General features: G+C 52.0%; 5 protein-coding genes across 5 annotated transcripts; 2 read left to right on the top strand and 3 right to left on the bottom strand.

Annotated features, from left to right (window-relative positions):
- Nucleotides 1-1,542: 1,542 nt before the first annotated feature.
- Nucleotides 1,543-2,632, bottom strand: J4E84_007506 (uncharacterized protein; the record flags this gene model as incomplete). Its single annotated transcript, XM_049390089.1, has 2 exons — nt 1,543-2,461; nt 2,625-2,632. The coding sequence occupies 2 exons, from the start codon at nt 2,630-2,632 to the stop codon at nt 1,543-1,545; spliced, it is 927 nt and encodes a 308-aa protein (XP_049242389.1).
- Nucleotides 2,633-5,267: 2,635 nt separating this feature from the next.
- J4E84_007505 (uncharacterized protein) lies at nt 5,268-6,118 on the top strand (the record flags this gene model as incomplete). The annotated part of the gene is made up of 3 exons (XM_049390088.1): nt 5,268-5,372; nt 5,423-5,678; nt 5,730-6,118. 3 exons carry the CDS (start codon nt 5,268-5,270, stop codon nt 6,116-6,118), a joined length of 750 nt encoding a protein of 249 aa, XP_049242388.1.
- Nucleotides 6,119-12,185: 6,067 nt separating this feature from the next.
- Nucleotides 12,186-13,381, bottom strand: J4E84_007504 (uncharacterized protein; the record flags this gene model as incomplete). Its single annotated transcript, XM_049390087.1, has 4 exons — nt 12,186-12,994; nt 13,047-13,160; nt 13,214-13,305; nt 13,362-13,381. The coding sequence occupies 4 exons, from the start codon at nt 13,379-13,381 to the stop codon at nt 12,186-12,188; spliced, it is 1,035 nt and encodes a 344-aa protein (XP_049242387.1).
- A 2,557-nt stretch (nt 13,382-15,938) lies between these two features.
- J4E84_007503 (uncharacterized protein) lies at nt 15,939-16,866 on the bottom strand (the record flags this gene model as incomplete). The annotated part of the gene is made up of 2 exons (XM_049390086.1): nt 15,939-16,776; nt 16,862-16,866. 2 exons carry the CDS (start codon nt 16,864-16,866, stop codon nt 15,939-15,941), a joined length of 843 nt encoding a protein of 280 aa, XP_049242386.1.
- A 2,646-nt stretch (nt 16,867-19,512) lies between these two features.
- Nucleotides 19,513-20,031, top strand: J4E84_007502 (uncharacterized protein; the record flags this gene model as incomplete). Its single annotated transcript, XM_049390085.1, has 3 exons — nt 19,513-19,556; nt 19,679-19,894; nt 19,977-20,031. The coding sequence occupies 3 exons, from the start codon at nt 19,513-19,515 to the stop codon at nt 20,029-20,031; spliced, it is 315 nt and encodes a 104-aa protein (XP_049242385.1).
- Nucleotides 20,032-21,488: the final 1,457 nt, after the last annotated feature.

The raw sequence follows: 21,488 nt of genomic DNA, 5'->3' as shown, positions 1-21,488 counted from the left end.
TGTGTGGTCTTTGTGTTACATCATTAGCGAAATGAAATCCTTGAATGTCTATATGACTTTGGCTGTGACTTTTGGTAATCTCTTCAGGTTCATAGCCGTATGCTTCAACATCCTCGTGCCGCTCTTATATCCTCTTCTATAATCTAACTACGCTCCATCCTTCCCCAAAACTCCGAGCTACTTATTCACATCTTACTGACATCCCAATCCTTCGCCTCACTCCCCTTAACATGCTCCTCCGCCAACATCTCCCCCGTACCCGGAACCTGAAACGGCTCCGCAGGCAACGTGATAGCAATGAATCTCGCAGGCTCAGTCTCCGACGCGTTATGCCATTTGTGCATAGTGCCTCGCTGGATAACATGATCCTATTTTCAATCCATCAGCAACCACGAAATCAAAACCCACGCGTCCTTTTGGATTACTCCCAAAACAACCCGAAACGGGGAAACCAAGGAAAGGAAAAGGGAACACGTACACCAGGTTTCAAATCCACCATCTCCCCAGTCGCAGTCTCCATACGAACATCGCCATGAGTACAGATTACGTAGTCAATGGATACAGTACGGTGCATCTGACTAGCTTGGCCAGGAGCGAGGTCGCAGACGATGAGGTGGGAGCCAGAGCCGTTGGCTACGATGCTGCGGCCTGTGTAGCTTGATTCTCCTTCTGTGGAGGTGTAGGCAGAGATGTCCTGGTCGTTTTGGAGGGAGGCTGGGATGGTGGATGTGGCGTCTAGTCGGGGTGGGGTTAGTATGTCTGTCTACTTGATGGATATGTCGACGGTGTGTGGTGTCATTTGAGTTTCTTCGGTGGGTGGGTGGTATGGCTAAGACGTACATGATCGAGATGTTCCACCGATACCGGGGTATCCGTAGTACTGTAATGCTGGGCTCGAATGAACGGTGCTTTTGCCCTCTGCGTTGTGGGTGATGATGTGGCGTTTTGCTGGGGGTAGGGATGTAACAGACTCGTACATTTGCGATGCCGCAAGGCGTGCGTCGTTCTCCGCCATTCTGAAGTAATGGATACGAATGAATATGTGAAGATGGAAACGATGAGGGGTAAACAAACAGATATTATTGACAGAACATCAGCAATGTAGAGGTAATTGAGATCTTGGCGTAGGAAGCACTGTCATCTTATACGAGAACCATCTCCCGTGCCTACTAGACGCAAGATCCACTCTACGGAAACTTTCCACGTGTGAACAGGTAGCGAGTGTAAGCGCGAATATATTTTGTGCTCCTTCTATATGAGGTTTAAAGGTGGAGCAGAGACCGGGGTTGAAGTGCCCACCTGAGAGGGAACACGTCAAATCAAGTGGATGGCCCGTGAAAAACACACAACGTGCAGTGGAAACGGAAGTGAATGGTAGAGTGCTGCATTGGTATGGATACGCTAAAACCACGTTTTGTCTACGTAACGCCGGCTCATCGATGAAGAATGGTGCAGGTGGTCGAATGCAGAAAGTCGTAAACTGCCGCGGCCATTAAACATGTACAACGAAGCTGACAGCTGTCAGAACTGATATCAGCGCGTTTATGCCTTCGCCTTCTTGGCCTTCTTAGGCTTGGCAGCGGTCTTCTTCTCCTCGACCTCCTCGACGATGGGCTCGACGACGACCTTCTCCTTCTTGGTTCGCTTGCTCCCGGGCGTTACTTCTGGGACGGCCTCCTCGGTGACGGTAGTAGTCTCGACCGTGACATCCGACTTGCGCTTCCTGGTCTTCTTCTCTGGGGCAGGCGCGGCAACCTCCTCCACCATGACCTCAGCTGCCTCAGCAGGCTTGGCCTTTGCACCCTTCTTGCCCTTCTTTGCTGGCGCAGGTGAGACAGCCTCGACTACCTCTGTGACCTCAGCAACCTCTGCAGGTGGTGGTGCTGCTTGAGCCTTGGCGCCCTTCTTGCCCTTCTTTGCCTTGGGGAGCTCAGCAGCTGTGGTCTCCTCAGTAGCCGCCTGAGTAAGAAGCTCTTGGGGCTTTGCGGCCTCGAGCGTAGTGATGGTGGTGTGCTTAGGGACGCTGTCGACAGTCTTGAGCGCCGGTGCTTCGAACTCGTAATCAAAGACCTCCTTGAGCTGCTTAGCCTTGCTTGTCCTTCGCTTGTTCTCGTTCTCCACGCGCTTCTCCCACTGCGCACGCTCAACACCGCGCTCCATCTCGAGACCGGCCTTCTTGTTGCGAGGGTCGACCTTGAACCGCTCGTTGGCACCCTTGAAGAGGTCGGGGTGTACCTGCTCAGCAGGAATAAGGTGAACCTTAAGGATGTGACCGAACAGTAGGTAGTTGTTCATTGTTCGTGCGACGATGTCAGCAACTTCTTCGGACTGGAACTCGACGAAAGCGAAGTGCTTGGAAGCACCAGTCTTCTTGTTGCGTGACAAGCGTAACCGGTTGACCTTGCCGAATTGCGAGAAGTACTGCTTCATCTGGGGCTCGAAGAAACCGCGGGGCACACGACTAGACGCATTGTTAGCAATTTGTAGTGTAGAACGGACTGGTCTACGTACCCAACGTAGAGGACACCAGGCTGGTTGGACTTGGGTGCCGCCTCCGCCTGCTTGATCGCTTTCCGCTGCTTGGCGCTGAGCTTGGGAACCTTTGCTTCTTCGTCAAAGTTGACGTCCTCATCGGCATCGTCTGAGTCTGAGTCGCTGAAGCCGGCGAGGAGAGCTGCCGTCTGGTCGTCCTCAGCAGCATCGTCTGCGTCGTCTTCCACCGCTGTGACCTCGGTGACCTCGACCTCGGGTTCAGTCGCCTTCTGCTTCTTTCCTCCCTTTGCCTTCGCTGGCTTTGCGACTGCAGTCTCCTCTACTATGGCGACAGCGTCCTCAACTGGCTCGGCCTCAGCAGCCTTGCTCTTCTTGGACTTCTTAGCCTTCTCCTTAGGGGCCTCTGCTACGACGGTCTCCTCTGCGACTACAGTCTTGCCCTTCTTGCCACCCTTCTTGGGCTTTTCTTGCACGTCAGTGACCTCTACGACGGAAGCGACAGGCTCAGCGATCTCAGTGTCAGCCTTGGCAGCGGTCTTGCCCTTCTTCGCTTGCTTCTTAGGCTTCTCCTGTACTTCGGCAACCTCGACTACCTCCGCGACGGGCTCGGCCATCTCGGTATCGACGGCGGCAGCGGCCTTGCTCTTCTTGCCCTTCTTCGGCTTGACAGGCTCGGCAACGGCGATGGGCGCAGCTTCCTCTTCAATGTCCATGAAGTCGGCGGCTTGCTTGCGCGCAGATTTCCGCGTTGGCTTGGCCTCGACAGGCGTGACATCGTCCGACTTTCTCGGCTTCTTCGCTTTGGGCGCCGCCTCTGATGCGCCTGAGACAAGTTAGCGACCGCGATCGGGAATTATTATTATCGCAATTGCTCACCCTTGCGCTTCTTTCCTGTGGTGTCTTGGACAGCCATTGTGATTTGGTGTAATGGCGTGGGGTCTGTGTGGTCGCGAATGTTGTTACGCGCAAAAGTTCGGAGGAGAGCTCAGACGCGGGAACTTTTTTCGTGGCAGTCGCGCTAATGGACACTTGCCAAGATAGTCCCCAGCCCTCACCATTAACCTACAACTCCAGATACTCACCTCACACCAAGCGAAATACTTGAAACCGAAAAGAAAAAGTGAACGCCCTCACAGCATTTTACCAGGCTAGCAACTCAACTTGCTCTGTACACCGCCGAAGATCCAAAGTTCAACATGGCACCCGTTGTAGACATGAGCGACAAGAACGCGTGGGATGATTCTCTGCTGATCGATTCCTGGGATGAGGCGGTGAATGAGTACAAGGTACGTTTCTACACGCGTCGTTTTCGTAGTTTCCGCGAGGATATCGACTAAACAGAACAGAAATACCACAGTATCCACCAATCAGGCAAGAAACTTGAAGACGTCCTGACGGAGGAAGAGCTAAAGGAAGCACGGGGGTAAGCAGCTCTCCAAGCCTTTACATCACGATACTAACGTTTCTAGGGAATACGGGGACCTGATGGATGAAGCGGAGGCCGTATCGGCAACAGCAGAGACCAGCGGTGTCGCGGATCATGAAGATGTAGACACGCCGCTGTCAGAAACCAATGGCGTTGCTCAAAGCGGTCCGTCGCCGCCGCAGGTACGTGTACATATGAAACAGCCCAGTACCGAACCCTGTCTTACGAGAACCAGGAACCAGATCTCTCCGGGAAGCAAGAACCGCAGATCCAATCGCCAAGTGCTGAGGCTCCTCCGGTGCCACATGCTGCCGGCACTCTTGCAGATGCCATGCCGCAGGCCATCCTTGGAACCGGTAAGTCGTGATTTTGACAGCCGTTACTTCCGGATGGTGTGGAAGTTTGACAGTTGGTGACATGCTGCTAACTTTGAATAGTGCAAGATGAGAATATGAAGAACATTATGATGTCCTGGTACTATGCCGGTTACTACACTGGTCTGCATGCTGGCCAGCAGCAGGCTCGCAAAGAGCCCCCAGCGACTCAGTAGCGGATCCTGAGAATGACGCATTTTGGAGGCAGTGCGCATCACACTGTGGCTGCCGAGCGAGTTTAGAAGACGAAGCAGACATATTGAGGCTTGAAAGTCGTTGTTTTGAACCAATGGGGTGAGGAATGCCATGGTCTAGTCCCTGCACGCGACTGACGACCTACACAGTTCGTGCCTCAACTCCTCGGGAACGCAGGCTGCGAGATGAAAGCTCTGCAGTTTCCATGCGGCTCACGAGTTCCCAGCCCCATAGTCCAGGCATCCTGATTAGTTCTGTCCCTGCGCCTATAGCCTTGGTGGTTCTTAGATTACCGCATTGGGCTTGTCTGGCGAGAAGCGAGACGGATCTGCGACACCACCGCGACAGTCTCGAACCCACCTCCAACGGTTCGAGTCCCAAACACCCCCCGCCGTTGCGCCCAAGCAAGTGCGCATCACCAAAATCTCGCCATTCTTGCAGCCGATCAACGTTTCCCCCATGCCATGCCGAGCGCAAGGGGCTGGTGTTTCGCCATGTGCGCAACGGCCTGCACGCCTTCCAAATCCAACAATTTCATGCGTGGATTTAAGGAATAGACAATCCCCAGGCATAAACTTTCTCCTCATCTCATCGCTCTTGCCTCATAATACCAGTGCTTCACTGTCTCTTTCTCTTACTTCATCTGCTTCTTACTGTCCGAGCCGGCCCTCGTAGTGCCCTTTCAATCCTTCAAACCTTCTATCGTATATTCTAGTGCTTGCAGCGCAGGCTTACGTTCACTTTTACGACACTTTTACACGATACGCAATCTAGTCATAATGAAGTACTTCACAGCACTACCCCTAGCGGCCGTACTTGCATCCGCCGAGATGCAGGTTATGAGCCTTGCCCCCGAGGTCGCAGCTGGCGCGATGACGCACACTGTAAGTACACTCATACTACTTACTATTGAACCCAATCTAACATACAATAGGTCGTCGTTGGTGGAGTCAAGCCCGTCGAGACTGGTATGGCACCCGTACTAGGATACAACCCCGAGTCCATCAAGGCCGCCGTCGGCGACATGGTCGTCTTCGAATTCATGCAGAAGAACCACACTGCCACTCAATCAACTTTCGCCGAGCCCTGCAAAAAGATGGAGGGAGGCATGGACTCCGGCTTCATGCCCAACCCTGAGGGCAAGGCTGGTGTCACATGGAACATGACCGTCGAGACAACAGAGCCGCTCTGTAAGTTTGTTACATTTGGGGATAACACGAACGACATCTAATATCATCAAGGGTTCTACTGCAAGCAACAAAACGGCATCCACTGCGGAAAGGGCATGGTCTTCAGCATCAACGCCGCCGAGACTGGCGACAAGACCATGGCCGACTTCAAGGGCCTAGCCATCAAGACCAACGGCACAGGCCTCGTTGCCGGAGACCTCCAGTCCGTCGACCCCGGCGCCGCTGCCGCCCCTACCACCGTTACCGTCGAGGCTGGAGGTGCCGCCGCAACTGGCACTGGTACTGGCACCGGTGCTCTCGCCTCCGCCACCGTCGTCGCTGGACAAGGAACCGACGGTGCCGGCCAGACCTGCTCCTGCCAATGCCTCTGCGGCATGGCCTCCTTCCCCGAGACCGCCGCCATCAACAACTTCGGCGGTTTCCCCGGCATGATCGCATAGACGCCTTCACGAATATAAATTTGGAGAAACGGTGTAATGAGTAGGAGGAGGAGGAGGAGAATGGATCGACTAGGTGTATGCGCTTGGTTGGTCTTGGGGAGAGGTGGTTGGTCGAGAAACAACATTCTTACGACGGGTTCGGGCAAGAAAGCTTCTGGTTTAGCATTTGTTCCCCCCGGATCCTTATACCATTTTTATCATTTGCTGGGGCGTTTCGCATTATACCGTAATCCACATGCTGCGATGGTAGCCGCGCGGTGGTGCTGTTTGAGTTAAAGACTTGATTGTAACGTTGTAAAAAAACTTTAGTATTAGAGCTAGATCCAAGAGATCGCACTTTCACAATCTTTGCCATGTTCAAAAGTGCTGTTAGTGCTTGGTGTTTGCGTTTGGATCGTGACGAAGACTTGAGTGTGTTGCATGGGAAGAAGGGCGCGATGGGCTCCTCACGGCGTTCAAAATCAGAAATCGGTGTATTCGGTGTATCCAAAATCAATCCAATCCAAGCACAATCCTTCGCCTTCTAATCCAAATCCAGGAAACTCCGCTTCATGATGATAGGGTTCTAAACAGCTTGACTGTGACGGCGGTGGTGGCGTCAGAATGTTGTCGTTTGTCGCGTTGCGCATCTTGTCTGACCGCTCATTTCTTAGCGCCCTCAGCGGCCCTCTTTGCCTCAGCTACACAGGCAGTCAGCGTCGCCGTCTCGAGAGTATCGCATGGCCTTTCTGAAGTCTGGGTGCTCAAGATAAGAGGAATTCGACGTACCAGCAGCTTGTTTAGCGCGCATGATCTCTGCTACGTTCTCCTTGGTGCGCGCGAATTCGGTACCGGATTGCTGCAGCCTGTGGTTAGCCAACACCCCTCGAGGCCTTTATCGCCAGTCTCTCCGGGATACACATACAGTGTTCTTGCCTTTCTATTTATTAAGTTAGCGCGATCTTTCTTTGAGAGAACAACGACTGATATAATCGTTGTTCGTGGTGCCAGAAACGGGGGTCAAACATACCTTTCCAGCCTGCTCCTTGAGGTTCTTCTCCCTGGCCTTGTCGCGCTGGTTGCCACGCGCCATTTCGTTGTCTTTGTACTAGAAAATCGACCAAAAATTGTCCAAGGCAGTCTTCTTGGCTTTTTGTGCCGGGTGTGCAGGTTATTGCGAATCAGGGTATTTATCGAGGGCGCGCTGAGGAATTAGAGGTTTGGGTAGTCAGCGCGGCGGAAGTTCTGATAAAAATAGCGCGTTGTTTGTTTCCGCTGGCCAATTGGGGCAAGGGCCAGAACGTGGAAAGTGGAAGCCGCGATTCGGGGCTTCTTCGCCACGTGCGTGGGCATTCACGATCTTCTTTCTTTATCGAGATCGTTGTTCGCTTTTGCGGTCAGTGTTCGTTGTCGCACCGAAGACATCTGTTTGATGGATTTGATCTTCCTTGCTCTGCGCGCTTCGTTGGCGGCGGCGGCAGCAGCAGCTGCTAGCATGGGAAGAGCGAGCTAGGTGCGACAGTTGGTATCGCGACACCGTAACGCCTCCTCAGCACGCATTCGCATCCCGTATATTCAGCCCTTCTACACCGATAAGCCATACATGACGTTTCCCACATTTCTGATCATCCAGCGAATCACCGCAACCGTAGTCACTGCAGCAGGCTGAGCACCCCGCACAAGGCTGAAAGCTGACATTACAAGCCGTGGTGCACCCCGTCGTGTGCGCTGATATTGGGCAGACAAGATGAGCCACCAACTGTATAAGAATGCTGACCGTACCTCTTTTTTTCCAGCCTTGTCTCGTGTTCGTAAAATCATCAGTCCCCTCACACGATACAACCCATGCCTCTCTACTCGCCCTCTTCCCTACGGTGTCGAGCCAGGACTTATCGTAAGAGAATACGCCAGCTCTACAGCCGCGACAGAGATCGAAGTAAAGACTACGTCTACCAACCACTGGACGAACGCAACGATGAGATCCGACTCATCACTTTACTACCCGCGGCGGACCGAGATAGCGAAGTGATCTGCGACCTCAACATCGTTCGGCTCACGAATGAAAATGTACCACAGTATGAAGCGCTCTCATACACCTGGGGTTCGGCCAGATCACCACGGAAACTTCGAGTCTCGTCTAGTAGCGATCGCAGCATCGACATCACCGAAAACCTTGCGGAAGCTTTGCCGTATCTTCGCGACCCTGTTGTACCCAGAATACTATGGATAGACGCTATTGCGATCAATCAGAAGGACTTGAGCGAGAGAGGTCAGCAGGTCCAGCGGATGGCTGACATCTTCAGCTTAGCAGAAAGAGTCATTGTTTGGCTAGGGCTGGACGATGCCGACAGCAAGGTGGTCATGGAAACGTGCGAGTTCCTTGCTACGAAGGTCGAGGTCGATCATGGAAAGGCGGATCTGATAAGTCTGTCCGATCAAGCACATGATGCCCATTGGAGCGACGTAACAGAACAGCTTCCCTATGACGTAGCAACCTGGCAGTCGATTGTAAGGTTTTCGAGGCGACCATGGTTCCAACGACTCTGGATATGGCAGGAGATCCGCCTGGCTAAAACAAACTCGATGATAATGTGCGGCGCCGACACAACGCCTTGGACAAAGCTCCAAATTCTGCTCTATTGTTATGCCTACAAGAGAAGTGTGATTCCATGGGAAATCGGGGATTCAGAAGATGCCGTAGCACTCTTGAATCATTGCTTTCATCTTGCAAGTGCATTTGAGGATCGGCTTACAGATTTGTTTATATCTACGCGACATTCTCGATGCATTGATCCGCGAGATCGTGTATACGGTATTCTGGGGCTGTCATCCAGAACGGGAACCCGAATAGATTTGCGGCCCGATTACGAGAAACCAGTGATAGATGTATACATGGAACTGATGATACACTATACAAACATGTCAAATCGCCTTGACATGTTGGGCCTCTGCCAATACGATGAGACAATGAGAGACTGGCCGTCGTGGACACCTGATCTCAGGAACTTGAAGAATCGTAGTGACTTCGCTTCGCACGCTTCCGGAACTTCCGCGTGTGAGGTAGCGCTTTTGCAAGACAGGGTGTTGAGAGTGACGGGAATAAGGCTGGGTAGGATCACCAGCGTAGATAGTTTTGATGGGTCACGCGAAGATTGCAATTCCAATATCCAACGATGGGCAAAAAGCCTAGATATGGCTTCTGATTACGTCGATGGCAAATCCATGGCCGAAGCGTTTTGTCTTTGTATCTGCGGAGGTGCTGTATCAGACCTTTACGTGCCACCCTTGAAGATGGTTCCAAGTTTAGAGTCAACTCTAGCGTTTCTGCAGGACATTGTAACGCTCAAGGACGACGAGGTTGACGTGCACCAAGGGGAGCATATGTTATCAACTCACATTCCCAACCGATGCCGTCAGCGAGCGTTCTTCAGAACATCCTCTCATCATTTCGGCATAGGCCCATCAGGTACGCGCGAAGGCGACCACATATGCGTCCTGCCTGGATGTGACGCTCCCATGGTCATTCGCGCAGTTTCAGATGGGAGTTACAAGGTCATTGGAGAAAGCTACGTATGTGGACTCAGTAACAACGAAGCATTCTTGGGTCCCTTACCAAGTGCATCTAAGGGGGTGTTACATTTTGACGCGGAATCAGGGAGGTACTACTGGGCCTTTCTACATACGGAATCCGGCAAGGTTCAAGTCGAAGATCCAAGGTTGGGCACTGAATTGCCATTAGGGTGGCGTCGAGGAACTGATGCGCAAGGACAACTTTGGCAACAGTTTAGCCATGAGAGTGCACCAGACGCATGGACAAACCATGATCCGAGGTTGACGAGATCAGAGCTGCTAAAACGTGGAGTGCTGCTCGAAGACATCGAGTTTTCGTAGTCAGCAGTCACGATCTTCTCACGTTGCAACCTTGGAAGACTATTTCTTCTAGCAATGAAATGAAGTTGCGTGGTCTTTACAAAGGATGTTTGAGTAGGCAACACGAATGTATCGAAAATTGTCCCTTTTATGTATACCAAGTAGAATCCTTACATTTAAGAACTTAATGCGTCATTGCGAGTTGGGCTTCCAGAACCTTGGAAGCGATGTGAAGGTGATAGAGCTCGTGACATGAAGGAAGGCTCGCGATAAGCGGGGCTTATCTGTCAGACTTCGCGCTAAGCGAGACCCTGATCAAAGTGATCGCGCTTTCCCGCGCTATTTGCAGAACATTTCCCCTCGCTTTTACACCAACATATCCACTCGATCCACCACCATGCCTATTTCAAAGAAGGATAGAGTACGTTGAATAATCAGTTCATTTTACCTGGTACAGAGTTACTGACATCTTACAGATCCAGCGCGAGCACAAGAAAGCCGACAAGGCTGGCACCCGCGCGCCAGTCAAGGCAAACGGCCTGCCCGTCAAGGCGCCTAAGCCGACGTCCATCGTAGGCACTCTTGCGCTTCCCACCTGATGCCCTTGCATTGCACGGCATCATCGCGCATAGCTGACCACCCGATTCAATACAGTGCCAGAACTGCCGCCGCGAAATCGTCAACACCAACAAGGCGCAGCTCGAGGCCCACGCCGCTAGCCACGACGCTACAACATGGCCCAAGGAGAAGTGCTGGCCCAACGACTTCTGAAGAACTTAAGCTTGGCTTGGAACCAGAAGCTTGATAGGGATCTGTGGGGGCACATGGACGCGGATATCTTCGCTATGAAGAGTGAACAAAAGGAAGGCGAACGGCCTATTTCACTTCACGATGAGGGACGACTTATCGATACATGATCAACACACAGTCCCAAGGAAGGACATGTCACACCGTGGTCACGTACGCTCGCTGTGGTAGCCGTACGTGAATGTAGCGTGTGAGCAGTGAGTGGTTACATGGAAGAATCGGTATTTGAACGGCACCTGTACCATACCACAAAAAGAAATACCTTTACTTTACGCTATTTGGTCGCACATACAACAACTTGCAAGGAGTGGTCTAGCCAGCGATTAGAATTGGTTGCCTCTCCAAATCCGACATCTAGCCCTCAGAGTCTGTTCACAGACGTGTTCAAGATGTACAGCTAACACCAAAGCGCTAACCTAGGACCCTGCCGCTGTTTCGCGACAGCAGCGGTGATCGTTCCGCTCGATCCAATCCCTCCTCTTCATCGTCGCCTACGCGCTCAACGTCTCCGTGACTACTCTTCGTCCTCCAAACAACATAGGCGTATCCAAGCGGCGGATAGAAGAAGACACGGCACGAAGTTAGCCCTGGCTTACTTTTTTCGACGGCCGCAGACTCACAGCAACAACAGACTGGCGAGCGCATCACGCTGGACCCGTCTCCTAACATATTTCGGATCTGTATAGTAACCTCGACCTGGGCCAAACGCAGAGTCCAAGATAAGCCAAAGCCATAGTCCTGTAGCAAGGACCGACTTCACGATCTCGAACAGGAACGTCTGGAACGGTGTCGCAATGGCCTTGCGCTGGACGTACACGATGAACACAATGCCGGCGGACATGAGCGCCGTTATGGAAGATGCGCTGCAGACGTTAGTTCATCTGCGCATGAAGGGATTGATGAAATGTGTCTGTGGGTAGACGGCGCACGTACAAGAAGTAGTAATAGTTCTCTTCCCAGGCATATGTCATTTGTTCCCATGCAAAGAAGCCCAGTACTACCATTGTGGGTACGGAAACGATGGCTTGGAAGATGCCAAAGCCACGAAGAGCCTGCTGCCCAAGAGGGCGGCTTTCGATACTCGTCATACTGGTGGAATTGTTCAAATGTGTGGGCTGATGGCTCAGTGAACGCAACAGGCAGAGGAAAGACCTGAGTTTGCTAGTATCCTACTTAAAATTGGACGGAATGCTGTTGTACCTTGTACTCTTGGACATCTGATAGCGCAATCAGGTGTAACTGCTGCTGCCTGGCGTGTGAAACATCAGGCCTGAAGATTGTGGCGCAGCATAAGCATCCTATCAACGCAGCCAAGATATGCGAAGGTTCGCCTGACGATGCTGTTTGATTGCATGTATATTGATGCTTTGCCAGATAAGAATTAATCTACATCGATAAGCCACTAAGCCTCTCACTTCTTCTCCAACCTCCCCTTCTCATCCTTCAATATCTCCTCAACCGTATCCTCAATACTCGGTCCCTTCGGCTGCCACCCAACCAACTTCTTCGCCCTCTCCGCCTTACCCCTGCTGTTGAACCCCCAACTCACGGCCTCGAAGCCCGCCTGCTCAATAGCCTTATCCTTACCAAGCTGTTGCTCTTTCAACTCTTTCTTGCTAATAAGACCCAACTCCGTCGCCTTCTTGCCCATAAGACGCGCAAGATCAGCCCAAAGGTGCTCGCCGTTCTCAACGAGGTAGTACCCCTGTTCGTTCCAGAGCTTAGCGTCGGTGTTGTTGTTCACAGCGGCTTCAGTGAGCAGAACGAAGAGCTGTGCGAGGTCCGAGACGTGGACGTTGTTCCAGCGTGCTTTTCCTTGGCCGATGATGGGGATGTATTCGCCGGTCAAGATGAGGTGCGCAAGTTCGTACGCCTGTCGACTCCGGGTGTTCGATGGGCCTCGTCCGCGTCCGTAGATGGTGGGTGGGCACAGGATAGCTGTTTTGACTGATTCAGAGCCGGCTGAAAGTACGAGGTCGTCGACGTTCTTGTGGAAGGCGTCTTTTGGTAGGCCGGTTAGGTCTTGCACGGCGGTCCAGTCGTTGTATTCGCGTTCTGACCATTCGCCTAGCTTGTTGTCGTCACGCATCGTCTCCCAGCATAGAATGCCGGTGCCGCCAGTGTGGAGCCAGAAGCCGGGATTTTCTTTGGAGTGGCCGGATGCAAGGCCCTTTGCGATGGCCTTTGCGGCACCTTCGTGGTCGGAAGCATCTGCGGTGTCTGCGATTGTTAGTGTCGATTCTATGGCTGAGTGAGGCTACAAGTAACTTACGAATGACTACATCTGCCTTTGCTGCCTCTTCTTCTAGAGTCTTGGAGTCGTCCAAACCACCAATGACGATCCGCACTTTGGGGAAAGCTTTGGTGACAGTCTTTGCTTTTTCCTCTTCACCATTGTCAGCAAAATGCCCCATTCATCATGAGGAGGGTGATAAGTACCTGTTCGCACCAGAGCCGCAATCTCATAATCAGAGTGCTTGTCGTACAGCGCAAAGAGGGTGTCGCCTCCAATGTACCCGGTCGCGCCGGTGCTGTATGGAGAGTTAACATCAGCAGAGTTGACTAGCTGTGCAATGTATATACATACAGGAAGATCTTAGGTGCCATGATTAAATTGATTGAGATTCTGAGTAAGGGCTCAAGTTCTTTGGGGTCCCTTCTGATGCTTGATGCTGATACACTTCATATCGTAGATGTAGCGCGACAGCTGCGGGTGACGTCATCACGCTAGAAACATCGGGACCACTGGAAGAACGTTTAATCGCATGGCAAGCCTCGGATCTAGCCCTCCTGGTGGTGCACCTCAAACGTCACTTTCGCTCCTGTTGTTCTTATTAATGATTTCAAATGTCGATGTGTTCTGCAAGAGGCTGGTTAGCAAATTCGTGGCGCGCCGCATAGCCGCACTTCTTACAACTTGCATCGTCACAGCGCGTTCTCTTCTCCGTATGTTAATTTTCACGTCCATGGGTATAATGCGGTACAGTGAAATATAATGATGAGAGAACGCCAGCTCTGTGGATACCCTTGCGCTAGTACAGGTACATATAATTGTGACCCACGATCTCGGTAGGATCCGGCCATAACGTTCCTGGTCAGTCGTCTTTGACACTTACCGCGCGCCACCGCTCATGAGGTGGCATGGACTGTAACATTTGATACGTAAGGGTCTTGGTAGTGTTCATGTCTTGGTATGCGACCCTAGAACAAGAATCCACGCAGGACATAGGGCTCTAGTATGCCCAGGTGAGACTGCAACATGACACTGTGTAGTACTCCGGTAGAACGTATGCCGACGAGAGCGGTTCTCGTTCTAGCAGATGGAATTGATGCATGTGCTGATTTGTAAAATTTTGACATCTTTCTTGTAGCGCTCAACCCGCCTGTTAAACTCAGATCGCAGCCTTCTCCATGTACCTAGTGTCTTCACGATTCTTCGCGTTCCAGCATCTCCATTCCTATAGCACGACTCTTGTCAATCAAACCCTGCGATACCCGGACAGATGTGTTGGTATATTGGAAGATTTGAAAGTCGAAGAGGTCGTCAACCATATCCTCCAGCTCCTTTGCAGTCATGTTAATCTGGGCCTGCAACTTCCGTATTGTAATCCAGTGCGCGACACGCGCGTGAACAACAGGGACAGGTATTTGATGAGCCCTCGCCTTCGTCATCCTATAATGTTCGTTTAAGAAATTCGGTATTCGTTGCCCATACAGTCGGCCCAACATCTTGTTCATCTCGTAATGCATGAGACGTAGAATAGAAGCTGGCCATAATTGAGAATGCTTGTCAAGGAAAGCAAAATGGTCGTAGAAATGGTGAATAGGCTTGACCCGAGCCGCACCAGCTCGGTTGTATTCTGTCGAAGCGGAGTTGTGCCTTGGCTGAGATGTTTGAGTCTCCCGAGGATTGAGAATCAACTGAAGCCAATGGCTACCATGAAACCGTGATGGCAAGGCAGAGATACGTTTCCACAGGCCAAGTCCAGAGTCTGAAATGGATGGCTCGACAGTCGACCGTACATGTTGCGTTGACCTACGCACATTTCGCAAAGCTTCTCGTTGGCTTTCCCTCTTACAATGAAATTGTACCTTGATCTGGAAGTAGTCCATGTCAAATAGTGATGCTGCCGATACTACGCGAGTATTCTCCAGTTCTTTGAGCATCTTGTTCATGAACATCGCAGTATGAAAAATGTTCTTGGCCGTCGTGCGCAAGTCTAGAGCTCGTTTCACAAATTTCCGGTGTGCGAGGAGGTGTGCAGTCGTCAATGCGTCACCCGTAGCTATCCGTAGTGGTAATGTGCTAAGGATAGCTTGCCGTGTACTGCCATGATACTCTACCAGGTATCTGTGTAGCTTAGGGCATTTCTGTTCGATGTCTCTACGACTATGCAGATATTTATCCTTTACCATCTTGTGATACTGGCCTCGGCATAAAGAACGAGTTGTCTCCCCGGATGTCGTTCCCGAAATCCAAGGCTTTTCGGGCAAATCTTTCCAATCATAGTTCCAAAGGGGATTAGTGTCGCGGTAAAAGCTTGCAAGCAGTGAGTATGGAGAGTTGCGTGTCAAAGCTTTGAGGTCTTCTCCTAGCTCTTCCAGTCGTTCTTCGAAATACATCTGGAATGATGCATCATCAAAGCGTTCTTGTTTCTGGCTATCCAGACTTGACGGCGGCGGTCTTTCGTCGAAAGTACGCAACCTTCGGTGCCGTTGGGCATTTTTCTTCCCAAATCCGCTGCGAGCGGGAACGGAGGACGGATGCGTCATTGGAGTAGGCACGCGCGCACCAGAACTGAGCTGCTTTGTGGTTGGCTTTGGCAGCCTCATTATGGAGGTGAGCTGGTGGGCGCTGTTGCTGTTAGAGACGAGTGGTGTGAAAGAAGTTCTGCCGAAGACCGGCTGGGGATTCGTGCACGGCAACGGCGCTAACACCAAATTAGGCAAACGCTAGACGCCATTGACAGGAGTAAGGAGTTACGACACAAGATGTTGAATCATGGAGTTTAAGGACTTGATGTCGGGACTAATGTAATACCAGGATACGGTAAGCCACTACAGTTTAATGATGAAAGACTATGGACATAACTAAAGAATACTATACCTCGTCGCTTGTACCTCCCACACCAAGGTGCGACTCCAATCTCCTCCTCTTCATCGCCTAAGCCACCTCCTCAACCTCAGTGAACCGACCGCCAGCCTTGGAAAAAGCACCTTCCCTCCCACCCTTCAACACCATATCCAAGAAAGCCGCAATATACGTAGTCGTAAGGCCCGTCATCCTACGACCCTCAATAGAACCCAGCAGCTCTCCTACCTGCGCTGGCAACTTCCCATCCAAACCCAATGCAGAAATGACCAAGGGGAGATCCGAGAAGCTGTAGTGTGCTGAGTGTTTGACTTCGAACTCCTTCTTCCAGCCAGTGAGGTTTGGCCAGATAGTCTTCCAGGACGGATCCGTTTCTTGTGTTTTGTTCCCGTGGCCCATTAGCATGAAGGGGCCGTTGAAGCCGGTTGTCAATACGGGACCAAACATGGAGCCGTCGAGGTTGACTCCGCCTTTGAGGGAAGTCATTGACATCATCGCACTGGCTGCTGCTGCGCCTCCTAGGGAGTGTCCGACGACAGCCATCTTGAGTGCGTTCTTGCCGCCTGCGTATCCCGGAAGTAGGTCTTTGATGGCTGAGGCGTTCTTCATTTGCTTGGAGACAAATCCGATGTCTGCGACTCGTGTGTCGAGTGCAAGCTCAATCTCGGCATCGCTCTCGATATCAACGCCCGTCACTATGGTGCCATCAGGGAACTCAACCATGTCCGCATCGTAGGGGTGGTCAATAGAAAGCACCACATAACCGGTAGCCGCGATGTTCTGGAGCATGGCGTTGTACAGGTGTCTAGATGTAGCGAGTGCGCCTGAGAAGAGGACGACCGGCAAGTCTTTGGAGCAGCCGCCTCGTTTGGCTGGAGTCATGCAGGTATCGAGACCTAATGATTGGAAGCTGCCATTTGGAAGACCGTATGCACCGAACTTGGTGTCCATGAAGGATGCGGTCGCGGGAGGCATGTAAGGTTCGATCTTGCGACGGCATTGGGTGGTCGGGTAGAAGCCGGATACCATGATAGATCGAGGGCGGCCATCGTTGGCGTATGGGTCCGAGCGAGTATGGTCGGTTAGTGAGGCGGAAGCGATCATCACATCTTGATGATGAGAGGCGACGGTTGGGAGTGCAGTTTTGGCAAACGCAAGGCCAGGCGAAGATGCCAAAAGTACCAGCAAGACTGAGGTGCAAAGTCCCATGATTTCGATAGTTGATGGCGGTGGAAATAGTATGTGGGGTCTTTGAGAGTTGGAAGCGAATGCAGAGGAAGGTGCTGGTGATCAAATTCTTCGAGTGCATGAGTTGTATCTATAGTTTTGGCTGAAGGTAAGCGTTGACGTAGATGAGATGCTCAACCCTCTTCCGAGCGCTCTATCGTGACCAAAAGCGGACATAACAGTGGATACGACTATACTCCGGTTCCTTTGCTAGTGCAGCAGAGCCGCATTTTCGATCGACATGCGTAGTGGAGGAGATCTTCCCCGGCGGCTTGTCGGTGCCATTAGTATCTAGTCCCAAGAAAGTCTAGACGCGTTATTTCGTTTCCTAAAACGGTCAAGCTAGCTGGCACTGCCTCTAGTGGGCCTGTTGCTCGTATGCTTCGTCCTTCAGCGACGCGATACCACTTCCTAAAGCATCTTTTTACGACAACCTGCAAATCTCCGATGCTGTGATAGACGACGCCTCATCGCTTGCCTTGCATTAGCAATCTGCCTTTGTCGCTACACAACTTACCTTCGCACGAGCGCCACGCATGTCACTCAGCATTGGGCCGTATGATGGTCGTAAGGCTAGACGAAAAAGGTGCGAAGCCTGTGTTAAGCGCAAAATCAAAGCGAGTGATTCAGCCCTACCAAGTCTGCCAGTGCTAAGTGGTTATAGTGTAATGGCGGCGTTCCTTGCGATTACTGCAAAGGGAGAAGACAAGCGTGTCTGGTGCCCGCGAGATCGGCACTCTCGAGTTTTGTCTTCGTTAATCCAGGAGCCGAGAAGCAGCTTCAGCCACGATCGCCAATTAGCCCAGGGAGAACTGAGCAAAACATGGCTTACTTTTTCAGCTCCTTCCTGCCGATGAATGTTCTTTCCAGTGGTGGTCTACTACTGCAAAAGGAGTTGCAAAGCATGATGCATTCTTCGGTCGCTTTGAGGGATGCTCTCTGTGCAGTAGCAGCTTTGCACCGATGCCAACGGGTCCAATGGGAAGTCTTGGGAACCAAAGACCCTGAAGGACGTCAGGGCGCGATGCAGCTTTACGTAGGATCCGTGAGAAGTGTCCAAGCCCGCATTACCCACAAAAAGTTTGCGGACGATCCATCAACACTGTGGACGACCTTTCTGCTCGGCCTTTTCGAGGTAAGCGCCAACCTCAGATAGAAGGTGACAATGGCTAACGTGGCTTAGCTAATGTGCGATGCCAGCGGGACCAACTGGCTCTCGCACTTCCTGCACGGGACTTGCGCAATCCTGCGGCTCCAACCACCTTCATGCCTTGCTCTTCCAGACCAAAAGAATACGCAGAAGCGTAACTTCTTCCTGTCAGCCCGTATATTCGAGATATCGAGGGCCTTGATCTACTCTGAACCGACTTTTCTCAGTCAGCCTGTGTGGACTACCGCGCTAGCAGAGCTCTGGACTGGCGAAGGTGCAGCACTCTGGCACCCGAAAGAAGCACTCTTCGACATGTTACCCAGCTTTTCTGAGTTGAGTATACGTACTGTCCAATTCTGTGAATTTGAAGCAGAGCATCTACGAGAGGAAGTACAAGCTGAGCGTGCACAATACCTTGCTGCTGAAGGCTTACTACTTCAGCAATCCTTGCATGAGTGGTGGGAGGTGAGCAACTGCTGGCAGCATGCATCAGGTGCATCAGACTCAGAACTTCTCGTTGCCCATATATACTACCACGCCGTTAGCATCTATCTTTCGGGCACTTACGACTACCATGTACATTGGACCAAGCCAATGGCTCCATGTGCGCCGATCTTAGCTCGCTCCCAGATCGAGTGGCACATGCGTCAAATCTTTTGCCTGAGTCGCGAGTTGCTGGCTAATGGGGTTGCGGGTGTGCTACTGTTTTTTCCTTTGAGGGTCGCAGGAGCGCGTGTCCGGGATGCTCATGACATGCATGAGGTCTTGGATTTGTTTCGTAGCGTGTTGCAACGCGGGTATGCCGTCGCTGACGCAATGATAGCCGATCTGTCGGAACTGTGGTCGGATACAGCTACAACTTAGTTTTAAAGTCCAGATGCGCACTTCAATCCAGGGTTTTCGTTGTCTTTTGTGATGTCTCTCCAGTTTGAGTTTACGATACTGCCTCGACAGTCCAGGCCGATTGACGCGTAGGAAAATTTGCAGCCGGCGTGATTGGGTGCTTACATGAGTGTCCATATATCACGAGGTAGTCGCCGTCATGTGAAAGCTCCTCCAGCCCGGTAATGGGAAGGTGAATGTTCGAGAGGATTGTGTCGGAGGTGAGGGGCCAATCAGGTTGGTGTTATTCGCTCTTGCCGCGCCTTACCGCATTTGGCGCTAGCAGAAAAGGCTTGGCATCCCAGCACCGCTCGTAGCTTTCTGACAGCAACGCCAACGCCGCCGCCCACGCATTGCACCTCCACACGCAACTCTCACACCGTCAAAATGGCTATGGGACCGTCTGAAACCCTCGCAAAGACCAAGACCACGTACGTCCGCGCTCCACCCGCACGCAGCCCCGGCCACCTTCCCCGAAAGAATCCGTTCTTCGACCCGCCTCGCATCGCACACCCATCGGAGTAGGAAGGAGATCATGCTGACAGTGGCATAGTTGGCACATCGGCTCATGGGGTAACCCCTACGAGGGTGGTGGCCGCCCCGGCAAGGGCGTCGTCACCTACGCCTTGAGCCCCAACCGACAGCGCCCCATGGCTACCTTCATCGGAAAGGGCTTCTGGAACGTCATGCGCCGCTCAAGGAACCAAGTCCTCTACTTCATCCCCCCTCTGGCTATCGCATACGGCACCATGCAGTGGGCTATCGAGAGGTGAGTCAATGGATGTTACCAGGAACAGCAGGATCACATATGGGCAAAGATGCGTTGAATAGCACGCTGACAATGACATCAGGAACGAGTTCCTCAACTCCAAGACTGGCCGTGCCCTGTTCGCCGACGAGGAGTAAGTGGCTGTATAATAAGAGATGAATGAAGGTGTATAGCACCAGGAGTTGGAGGAAGGAAGCGGAACACGACAATTCTCTTTGCATCGAGCCAACGAATAGAGTGTACAACCAACATGCACCTTCTTTCCATTCAAACCGCATTTCTAGTCTACTAGATGAACGTCTGTCGCCCCATACACGGCCCTTCGTTGATCACTTCATACTGTGGAACCACACCATCGTCAAAAGGAGCAGTAATGGCGACCGTGTCTTGGTCACTCGGATACGTTGTTATGTGTCCCTCGCCCGTTACATCCGCAGCGACCACCAGACCGCCCTTACCCCCAGGCAACCACAGCTCCTGAGATGGGTCCTGGGGTAAAGTGATACGCGCGAGTCCAGATAGGAAGTGTACGATTCTTGAAAGTGTCAGCGCAGCTCAGCGTACAGCCAATCTACTCACTGTGTTGTAGGCGCATTATGCAATCCGCCGTCAAATCGCGGTGGCTGGATGACATAGCCTAGACTCGTCACATTGCCTAATGCTATGGCACGGCTTCCCGCGGTCCCTGCTGTTGTAGATACTGTGAAAGGGTATTTCAGGCGCCAGCATTGAATGGTGGTGGTGTTCTCAGGTGTGGTGACTAAAGCAGGTGCAGTCAGGTAGGTAGTGGTTGAAGCATCTGGTGCTTGGGCGGATATGAGAGAGGAGAACGTGAGCGCAGCGAAGGCTATGACAGAGTGACGCATTGCTATGGTGGGATTGATTGGGAAATGGAAGTCTCTGGCAGTTCGAAGACCTTAAGTATCTACTATACCGGCCCGGATGAATAAACATGGCTCTGGGATGAATAAACATGGCGCTGACTGCGTGTGAATAAGGTTGGTGCTTTCGTGCGCTATAGCTGCGGGCTGACGACCCATGGTAATCGCCCCGGACCAGGATGGATGATAGAACTAGTCGGTCGGTGCATGTATCGTGCATCTGCATGATCTACATGCAGTGGCTTGACGGAGTTGTTCGGATGCGAACTTTACATGAGATCTGGATGTCACATGTATTGTAGTGCGCTGATCAGAGACTTTACTGTATCATCAATTGAATTCCTACTTGCGCGTCTCTTGGACATGGAGATGAATGCGCGTGGCGGTCGGACCGAAGCAGGAACCCTACTCTAGAAGGAGGCAGTTGGTGTCTACACGTACCGCACATTCTTGCAGAGCATTGAGGCGGAAATATAAGAGGCTCAAAAGCAAAAGAAACAGTTGAGTCAAGGCGTGGTTCTAGACTCTGGCACATGTTCACGCGTAATGCGGGCAGGCAGCCCCGCTTAGTAAGGCAGTCGGCGTGTCGGTGGCATGGGTAGAACTTCGATGATTCTGTCATATCCTAGCTTTCGCCATCGAAGCGCACCCGCCACAAGACATTCTTCTACTGCCAGCCCGAGGCAGTGAACAGGCGCGGTAATACAGTCACT

Source organism: Alternaria hordeiaustralica (genome assembly GCF_023758085.1).
Source record: "Alternaria hordeiaustralica strain BMP 2776 chromosome Unknown scaffold_16, whole genome shotgun sequence".
Taxonomy (NCBI): Eukaryota; Fungi; Ascomycota; class Dothideomycetes; order Pleosporales; family Pleosporaceae; genus Alternaria; species Alternaria hordeiaustralica.
Note: the sequence above shows the minus strand (reverse complement) of the source record. Positions and strands in the feature narration are given on the sequence as shown.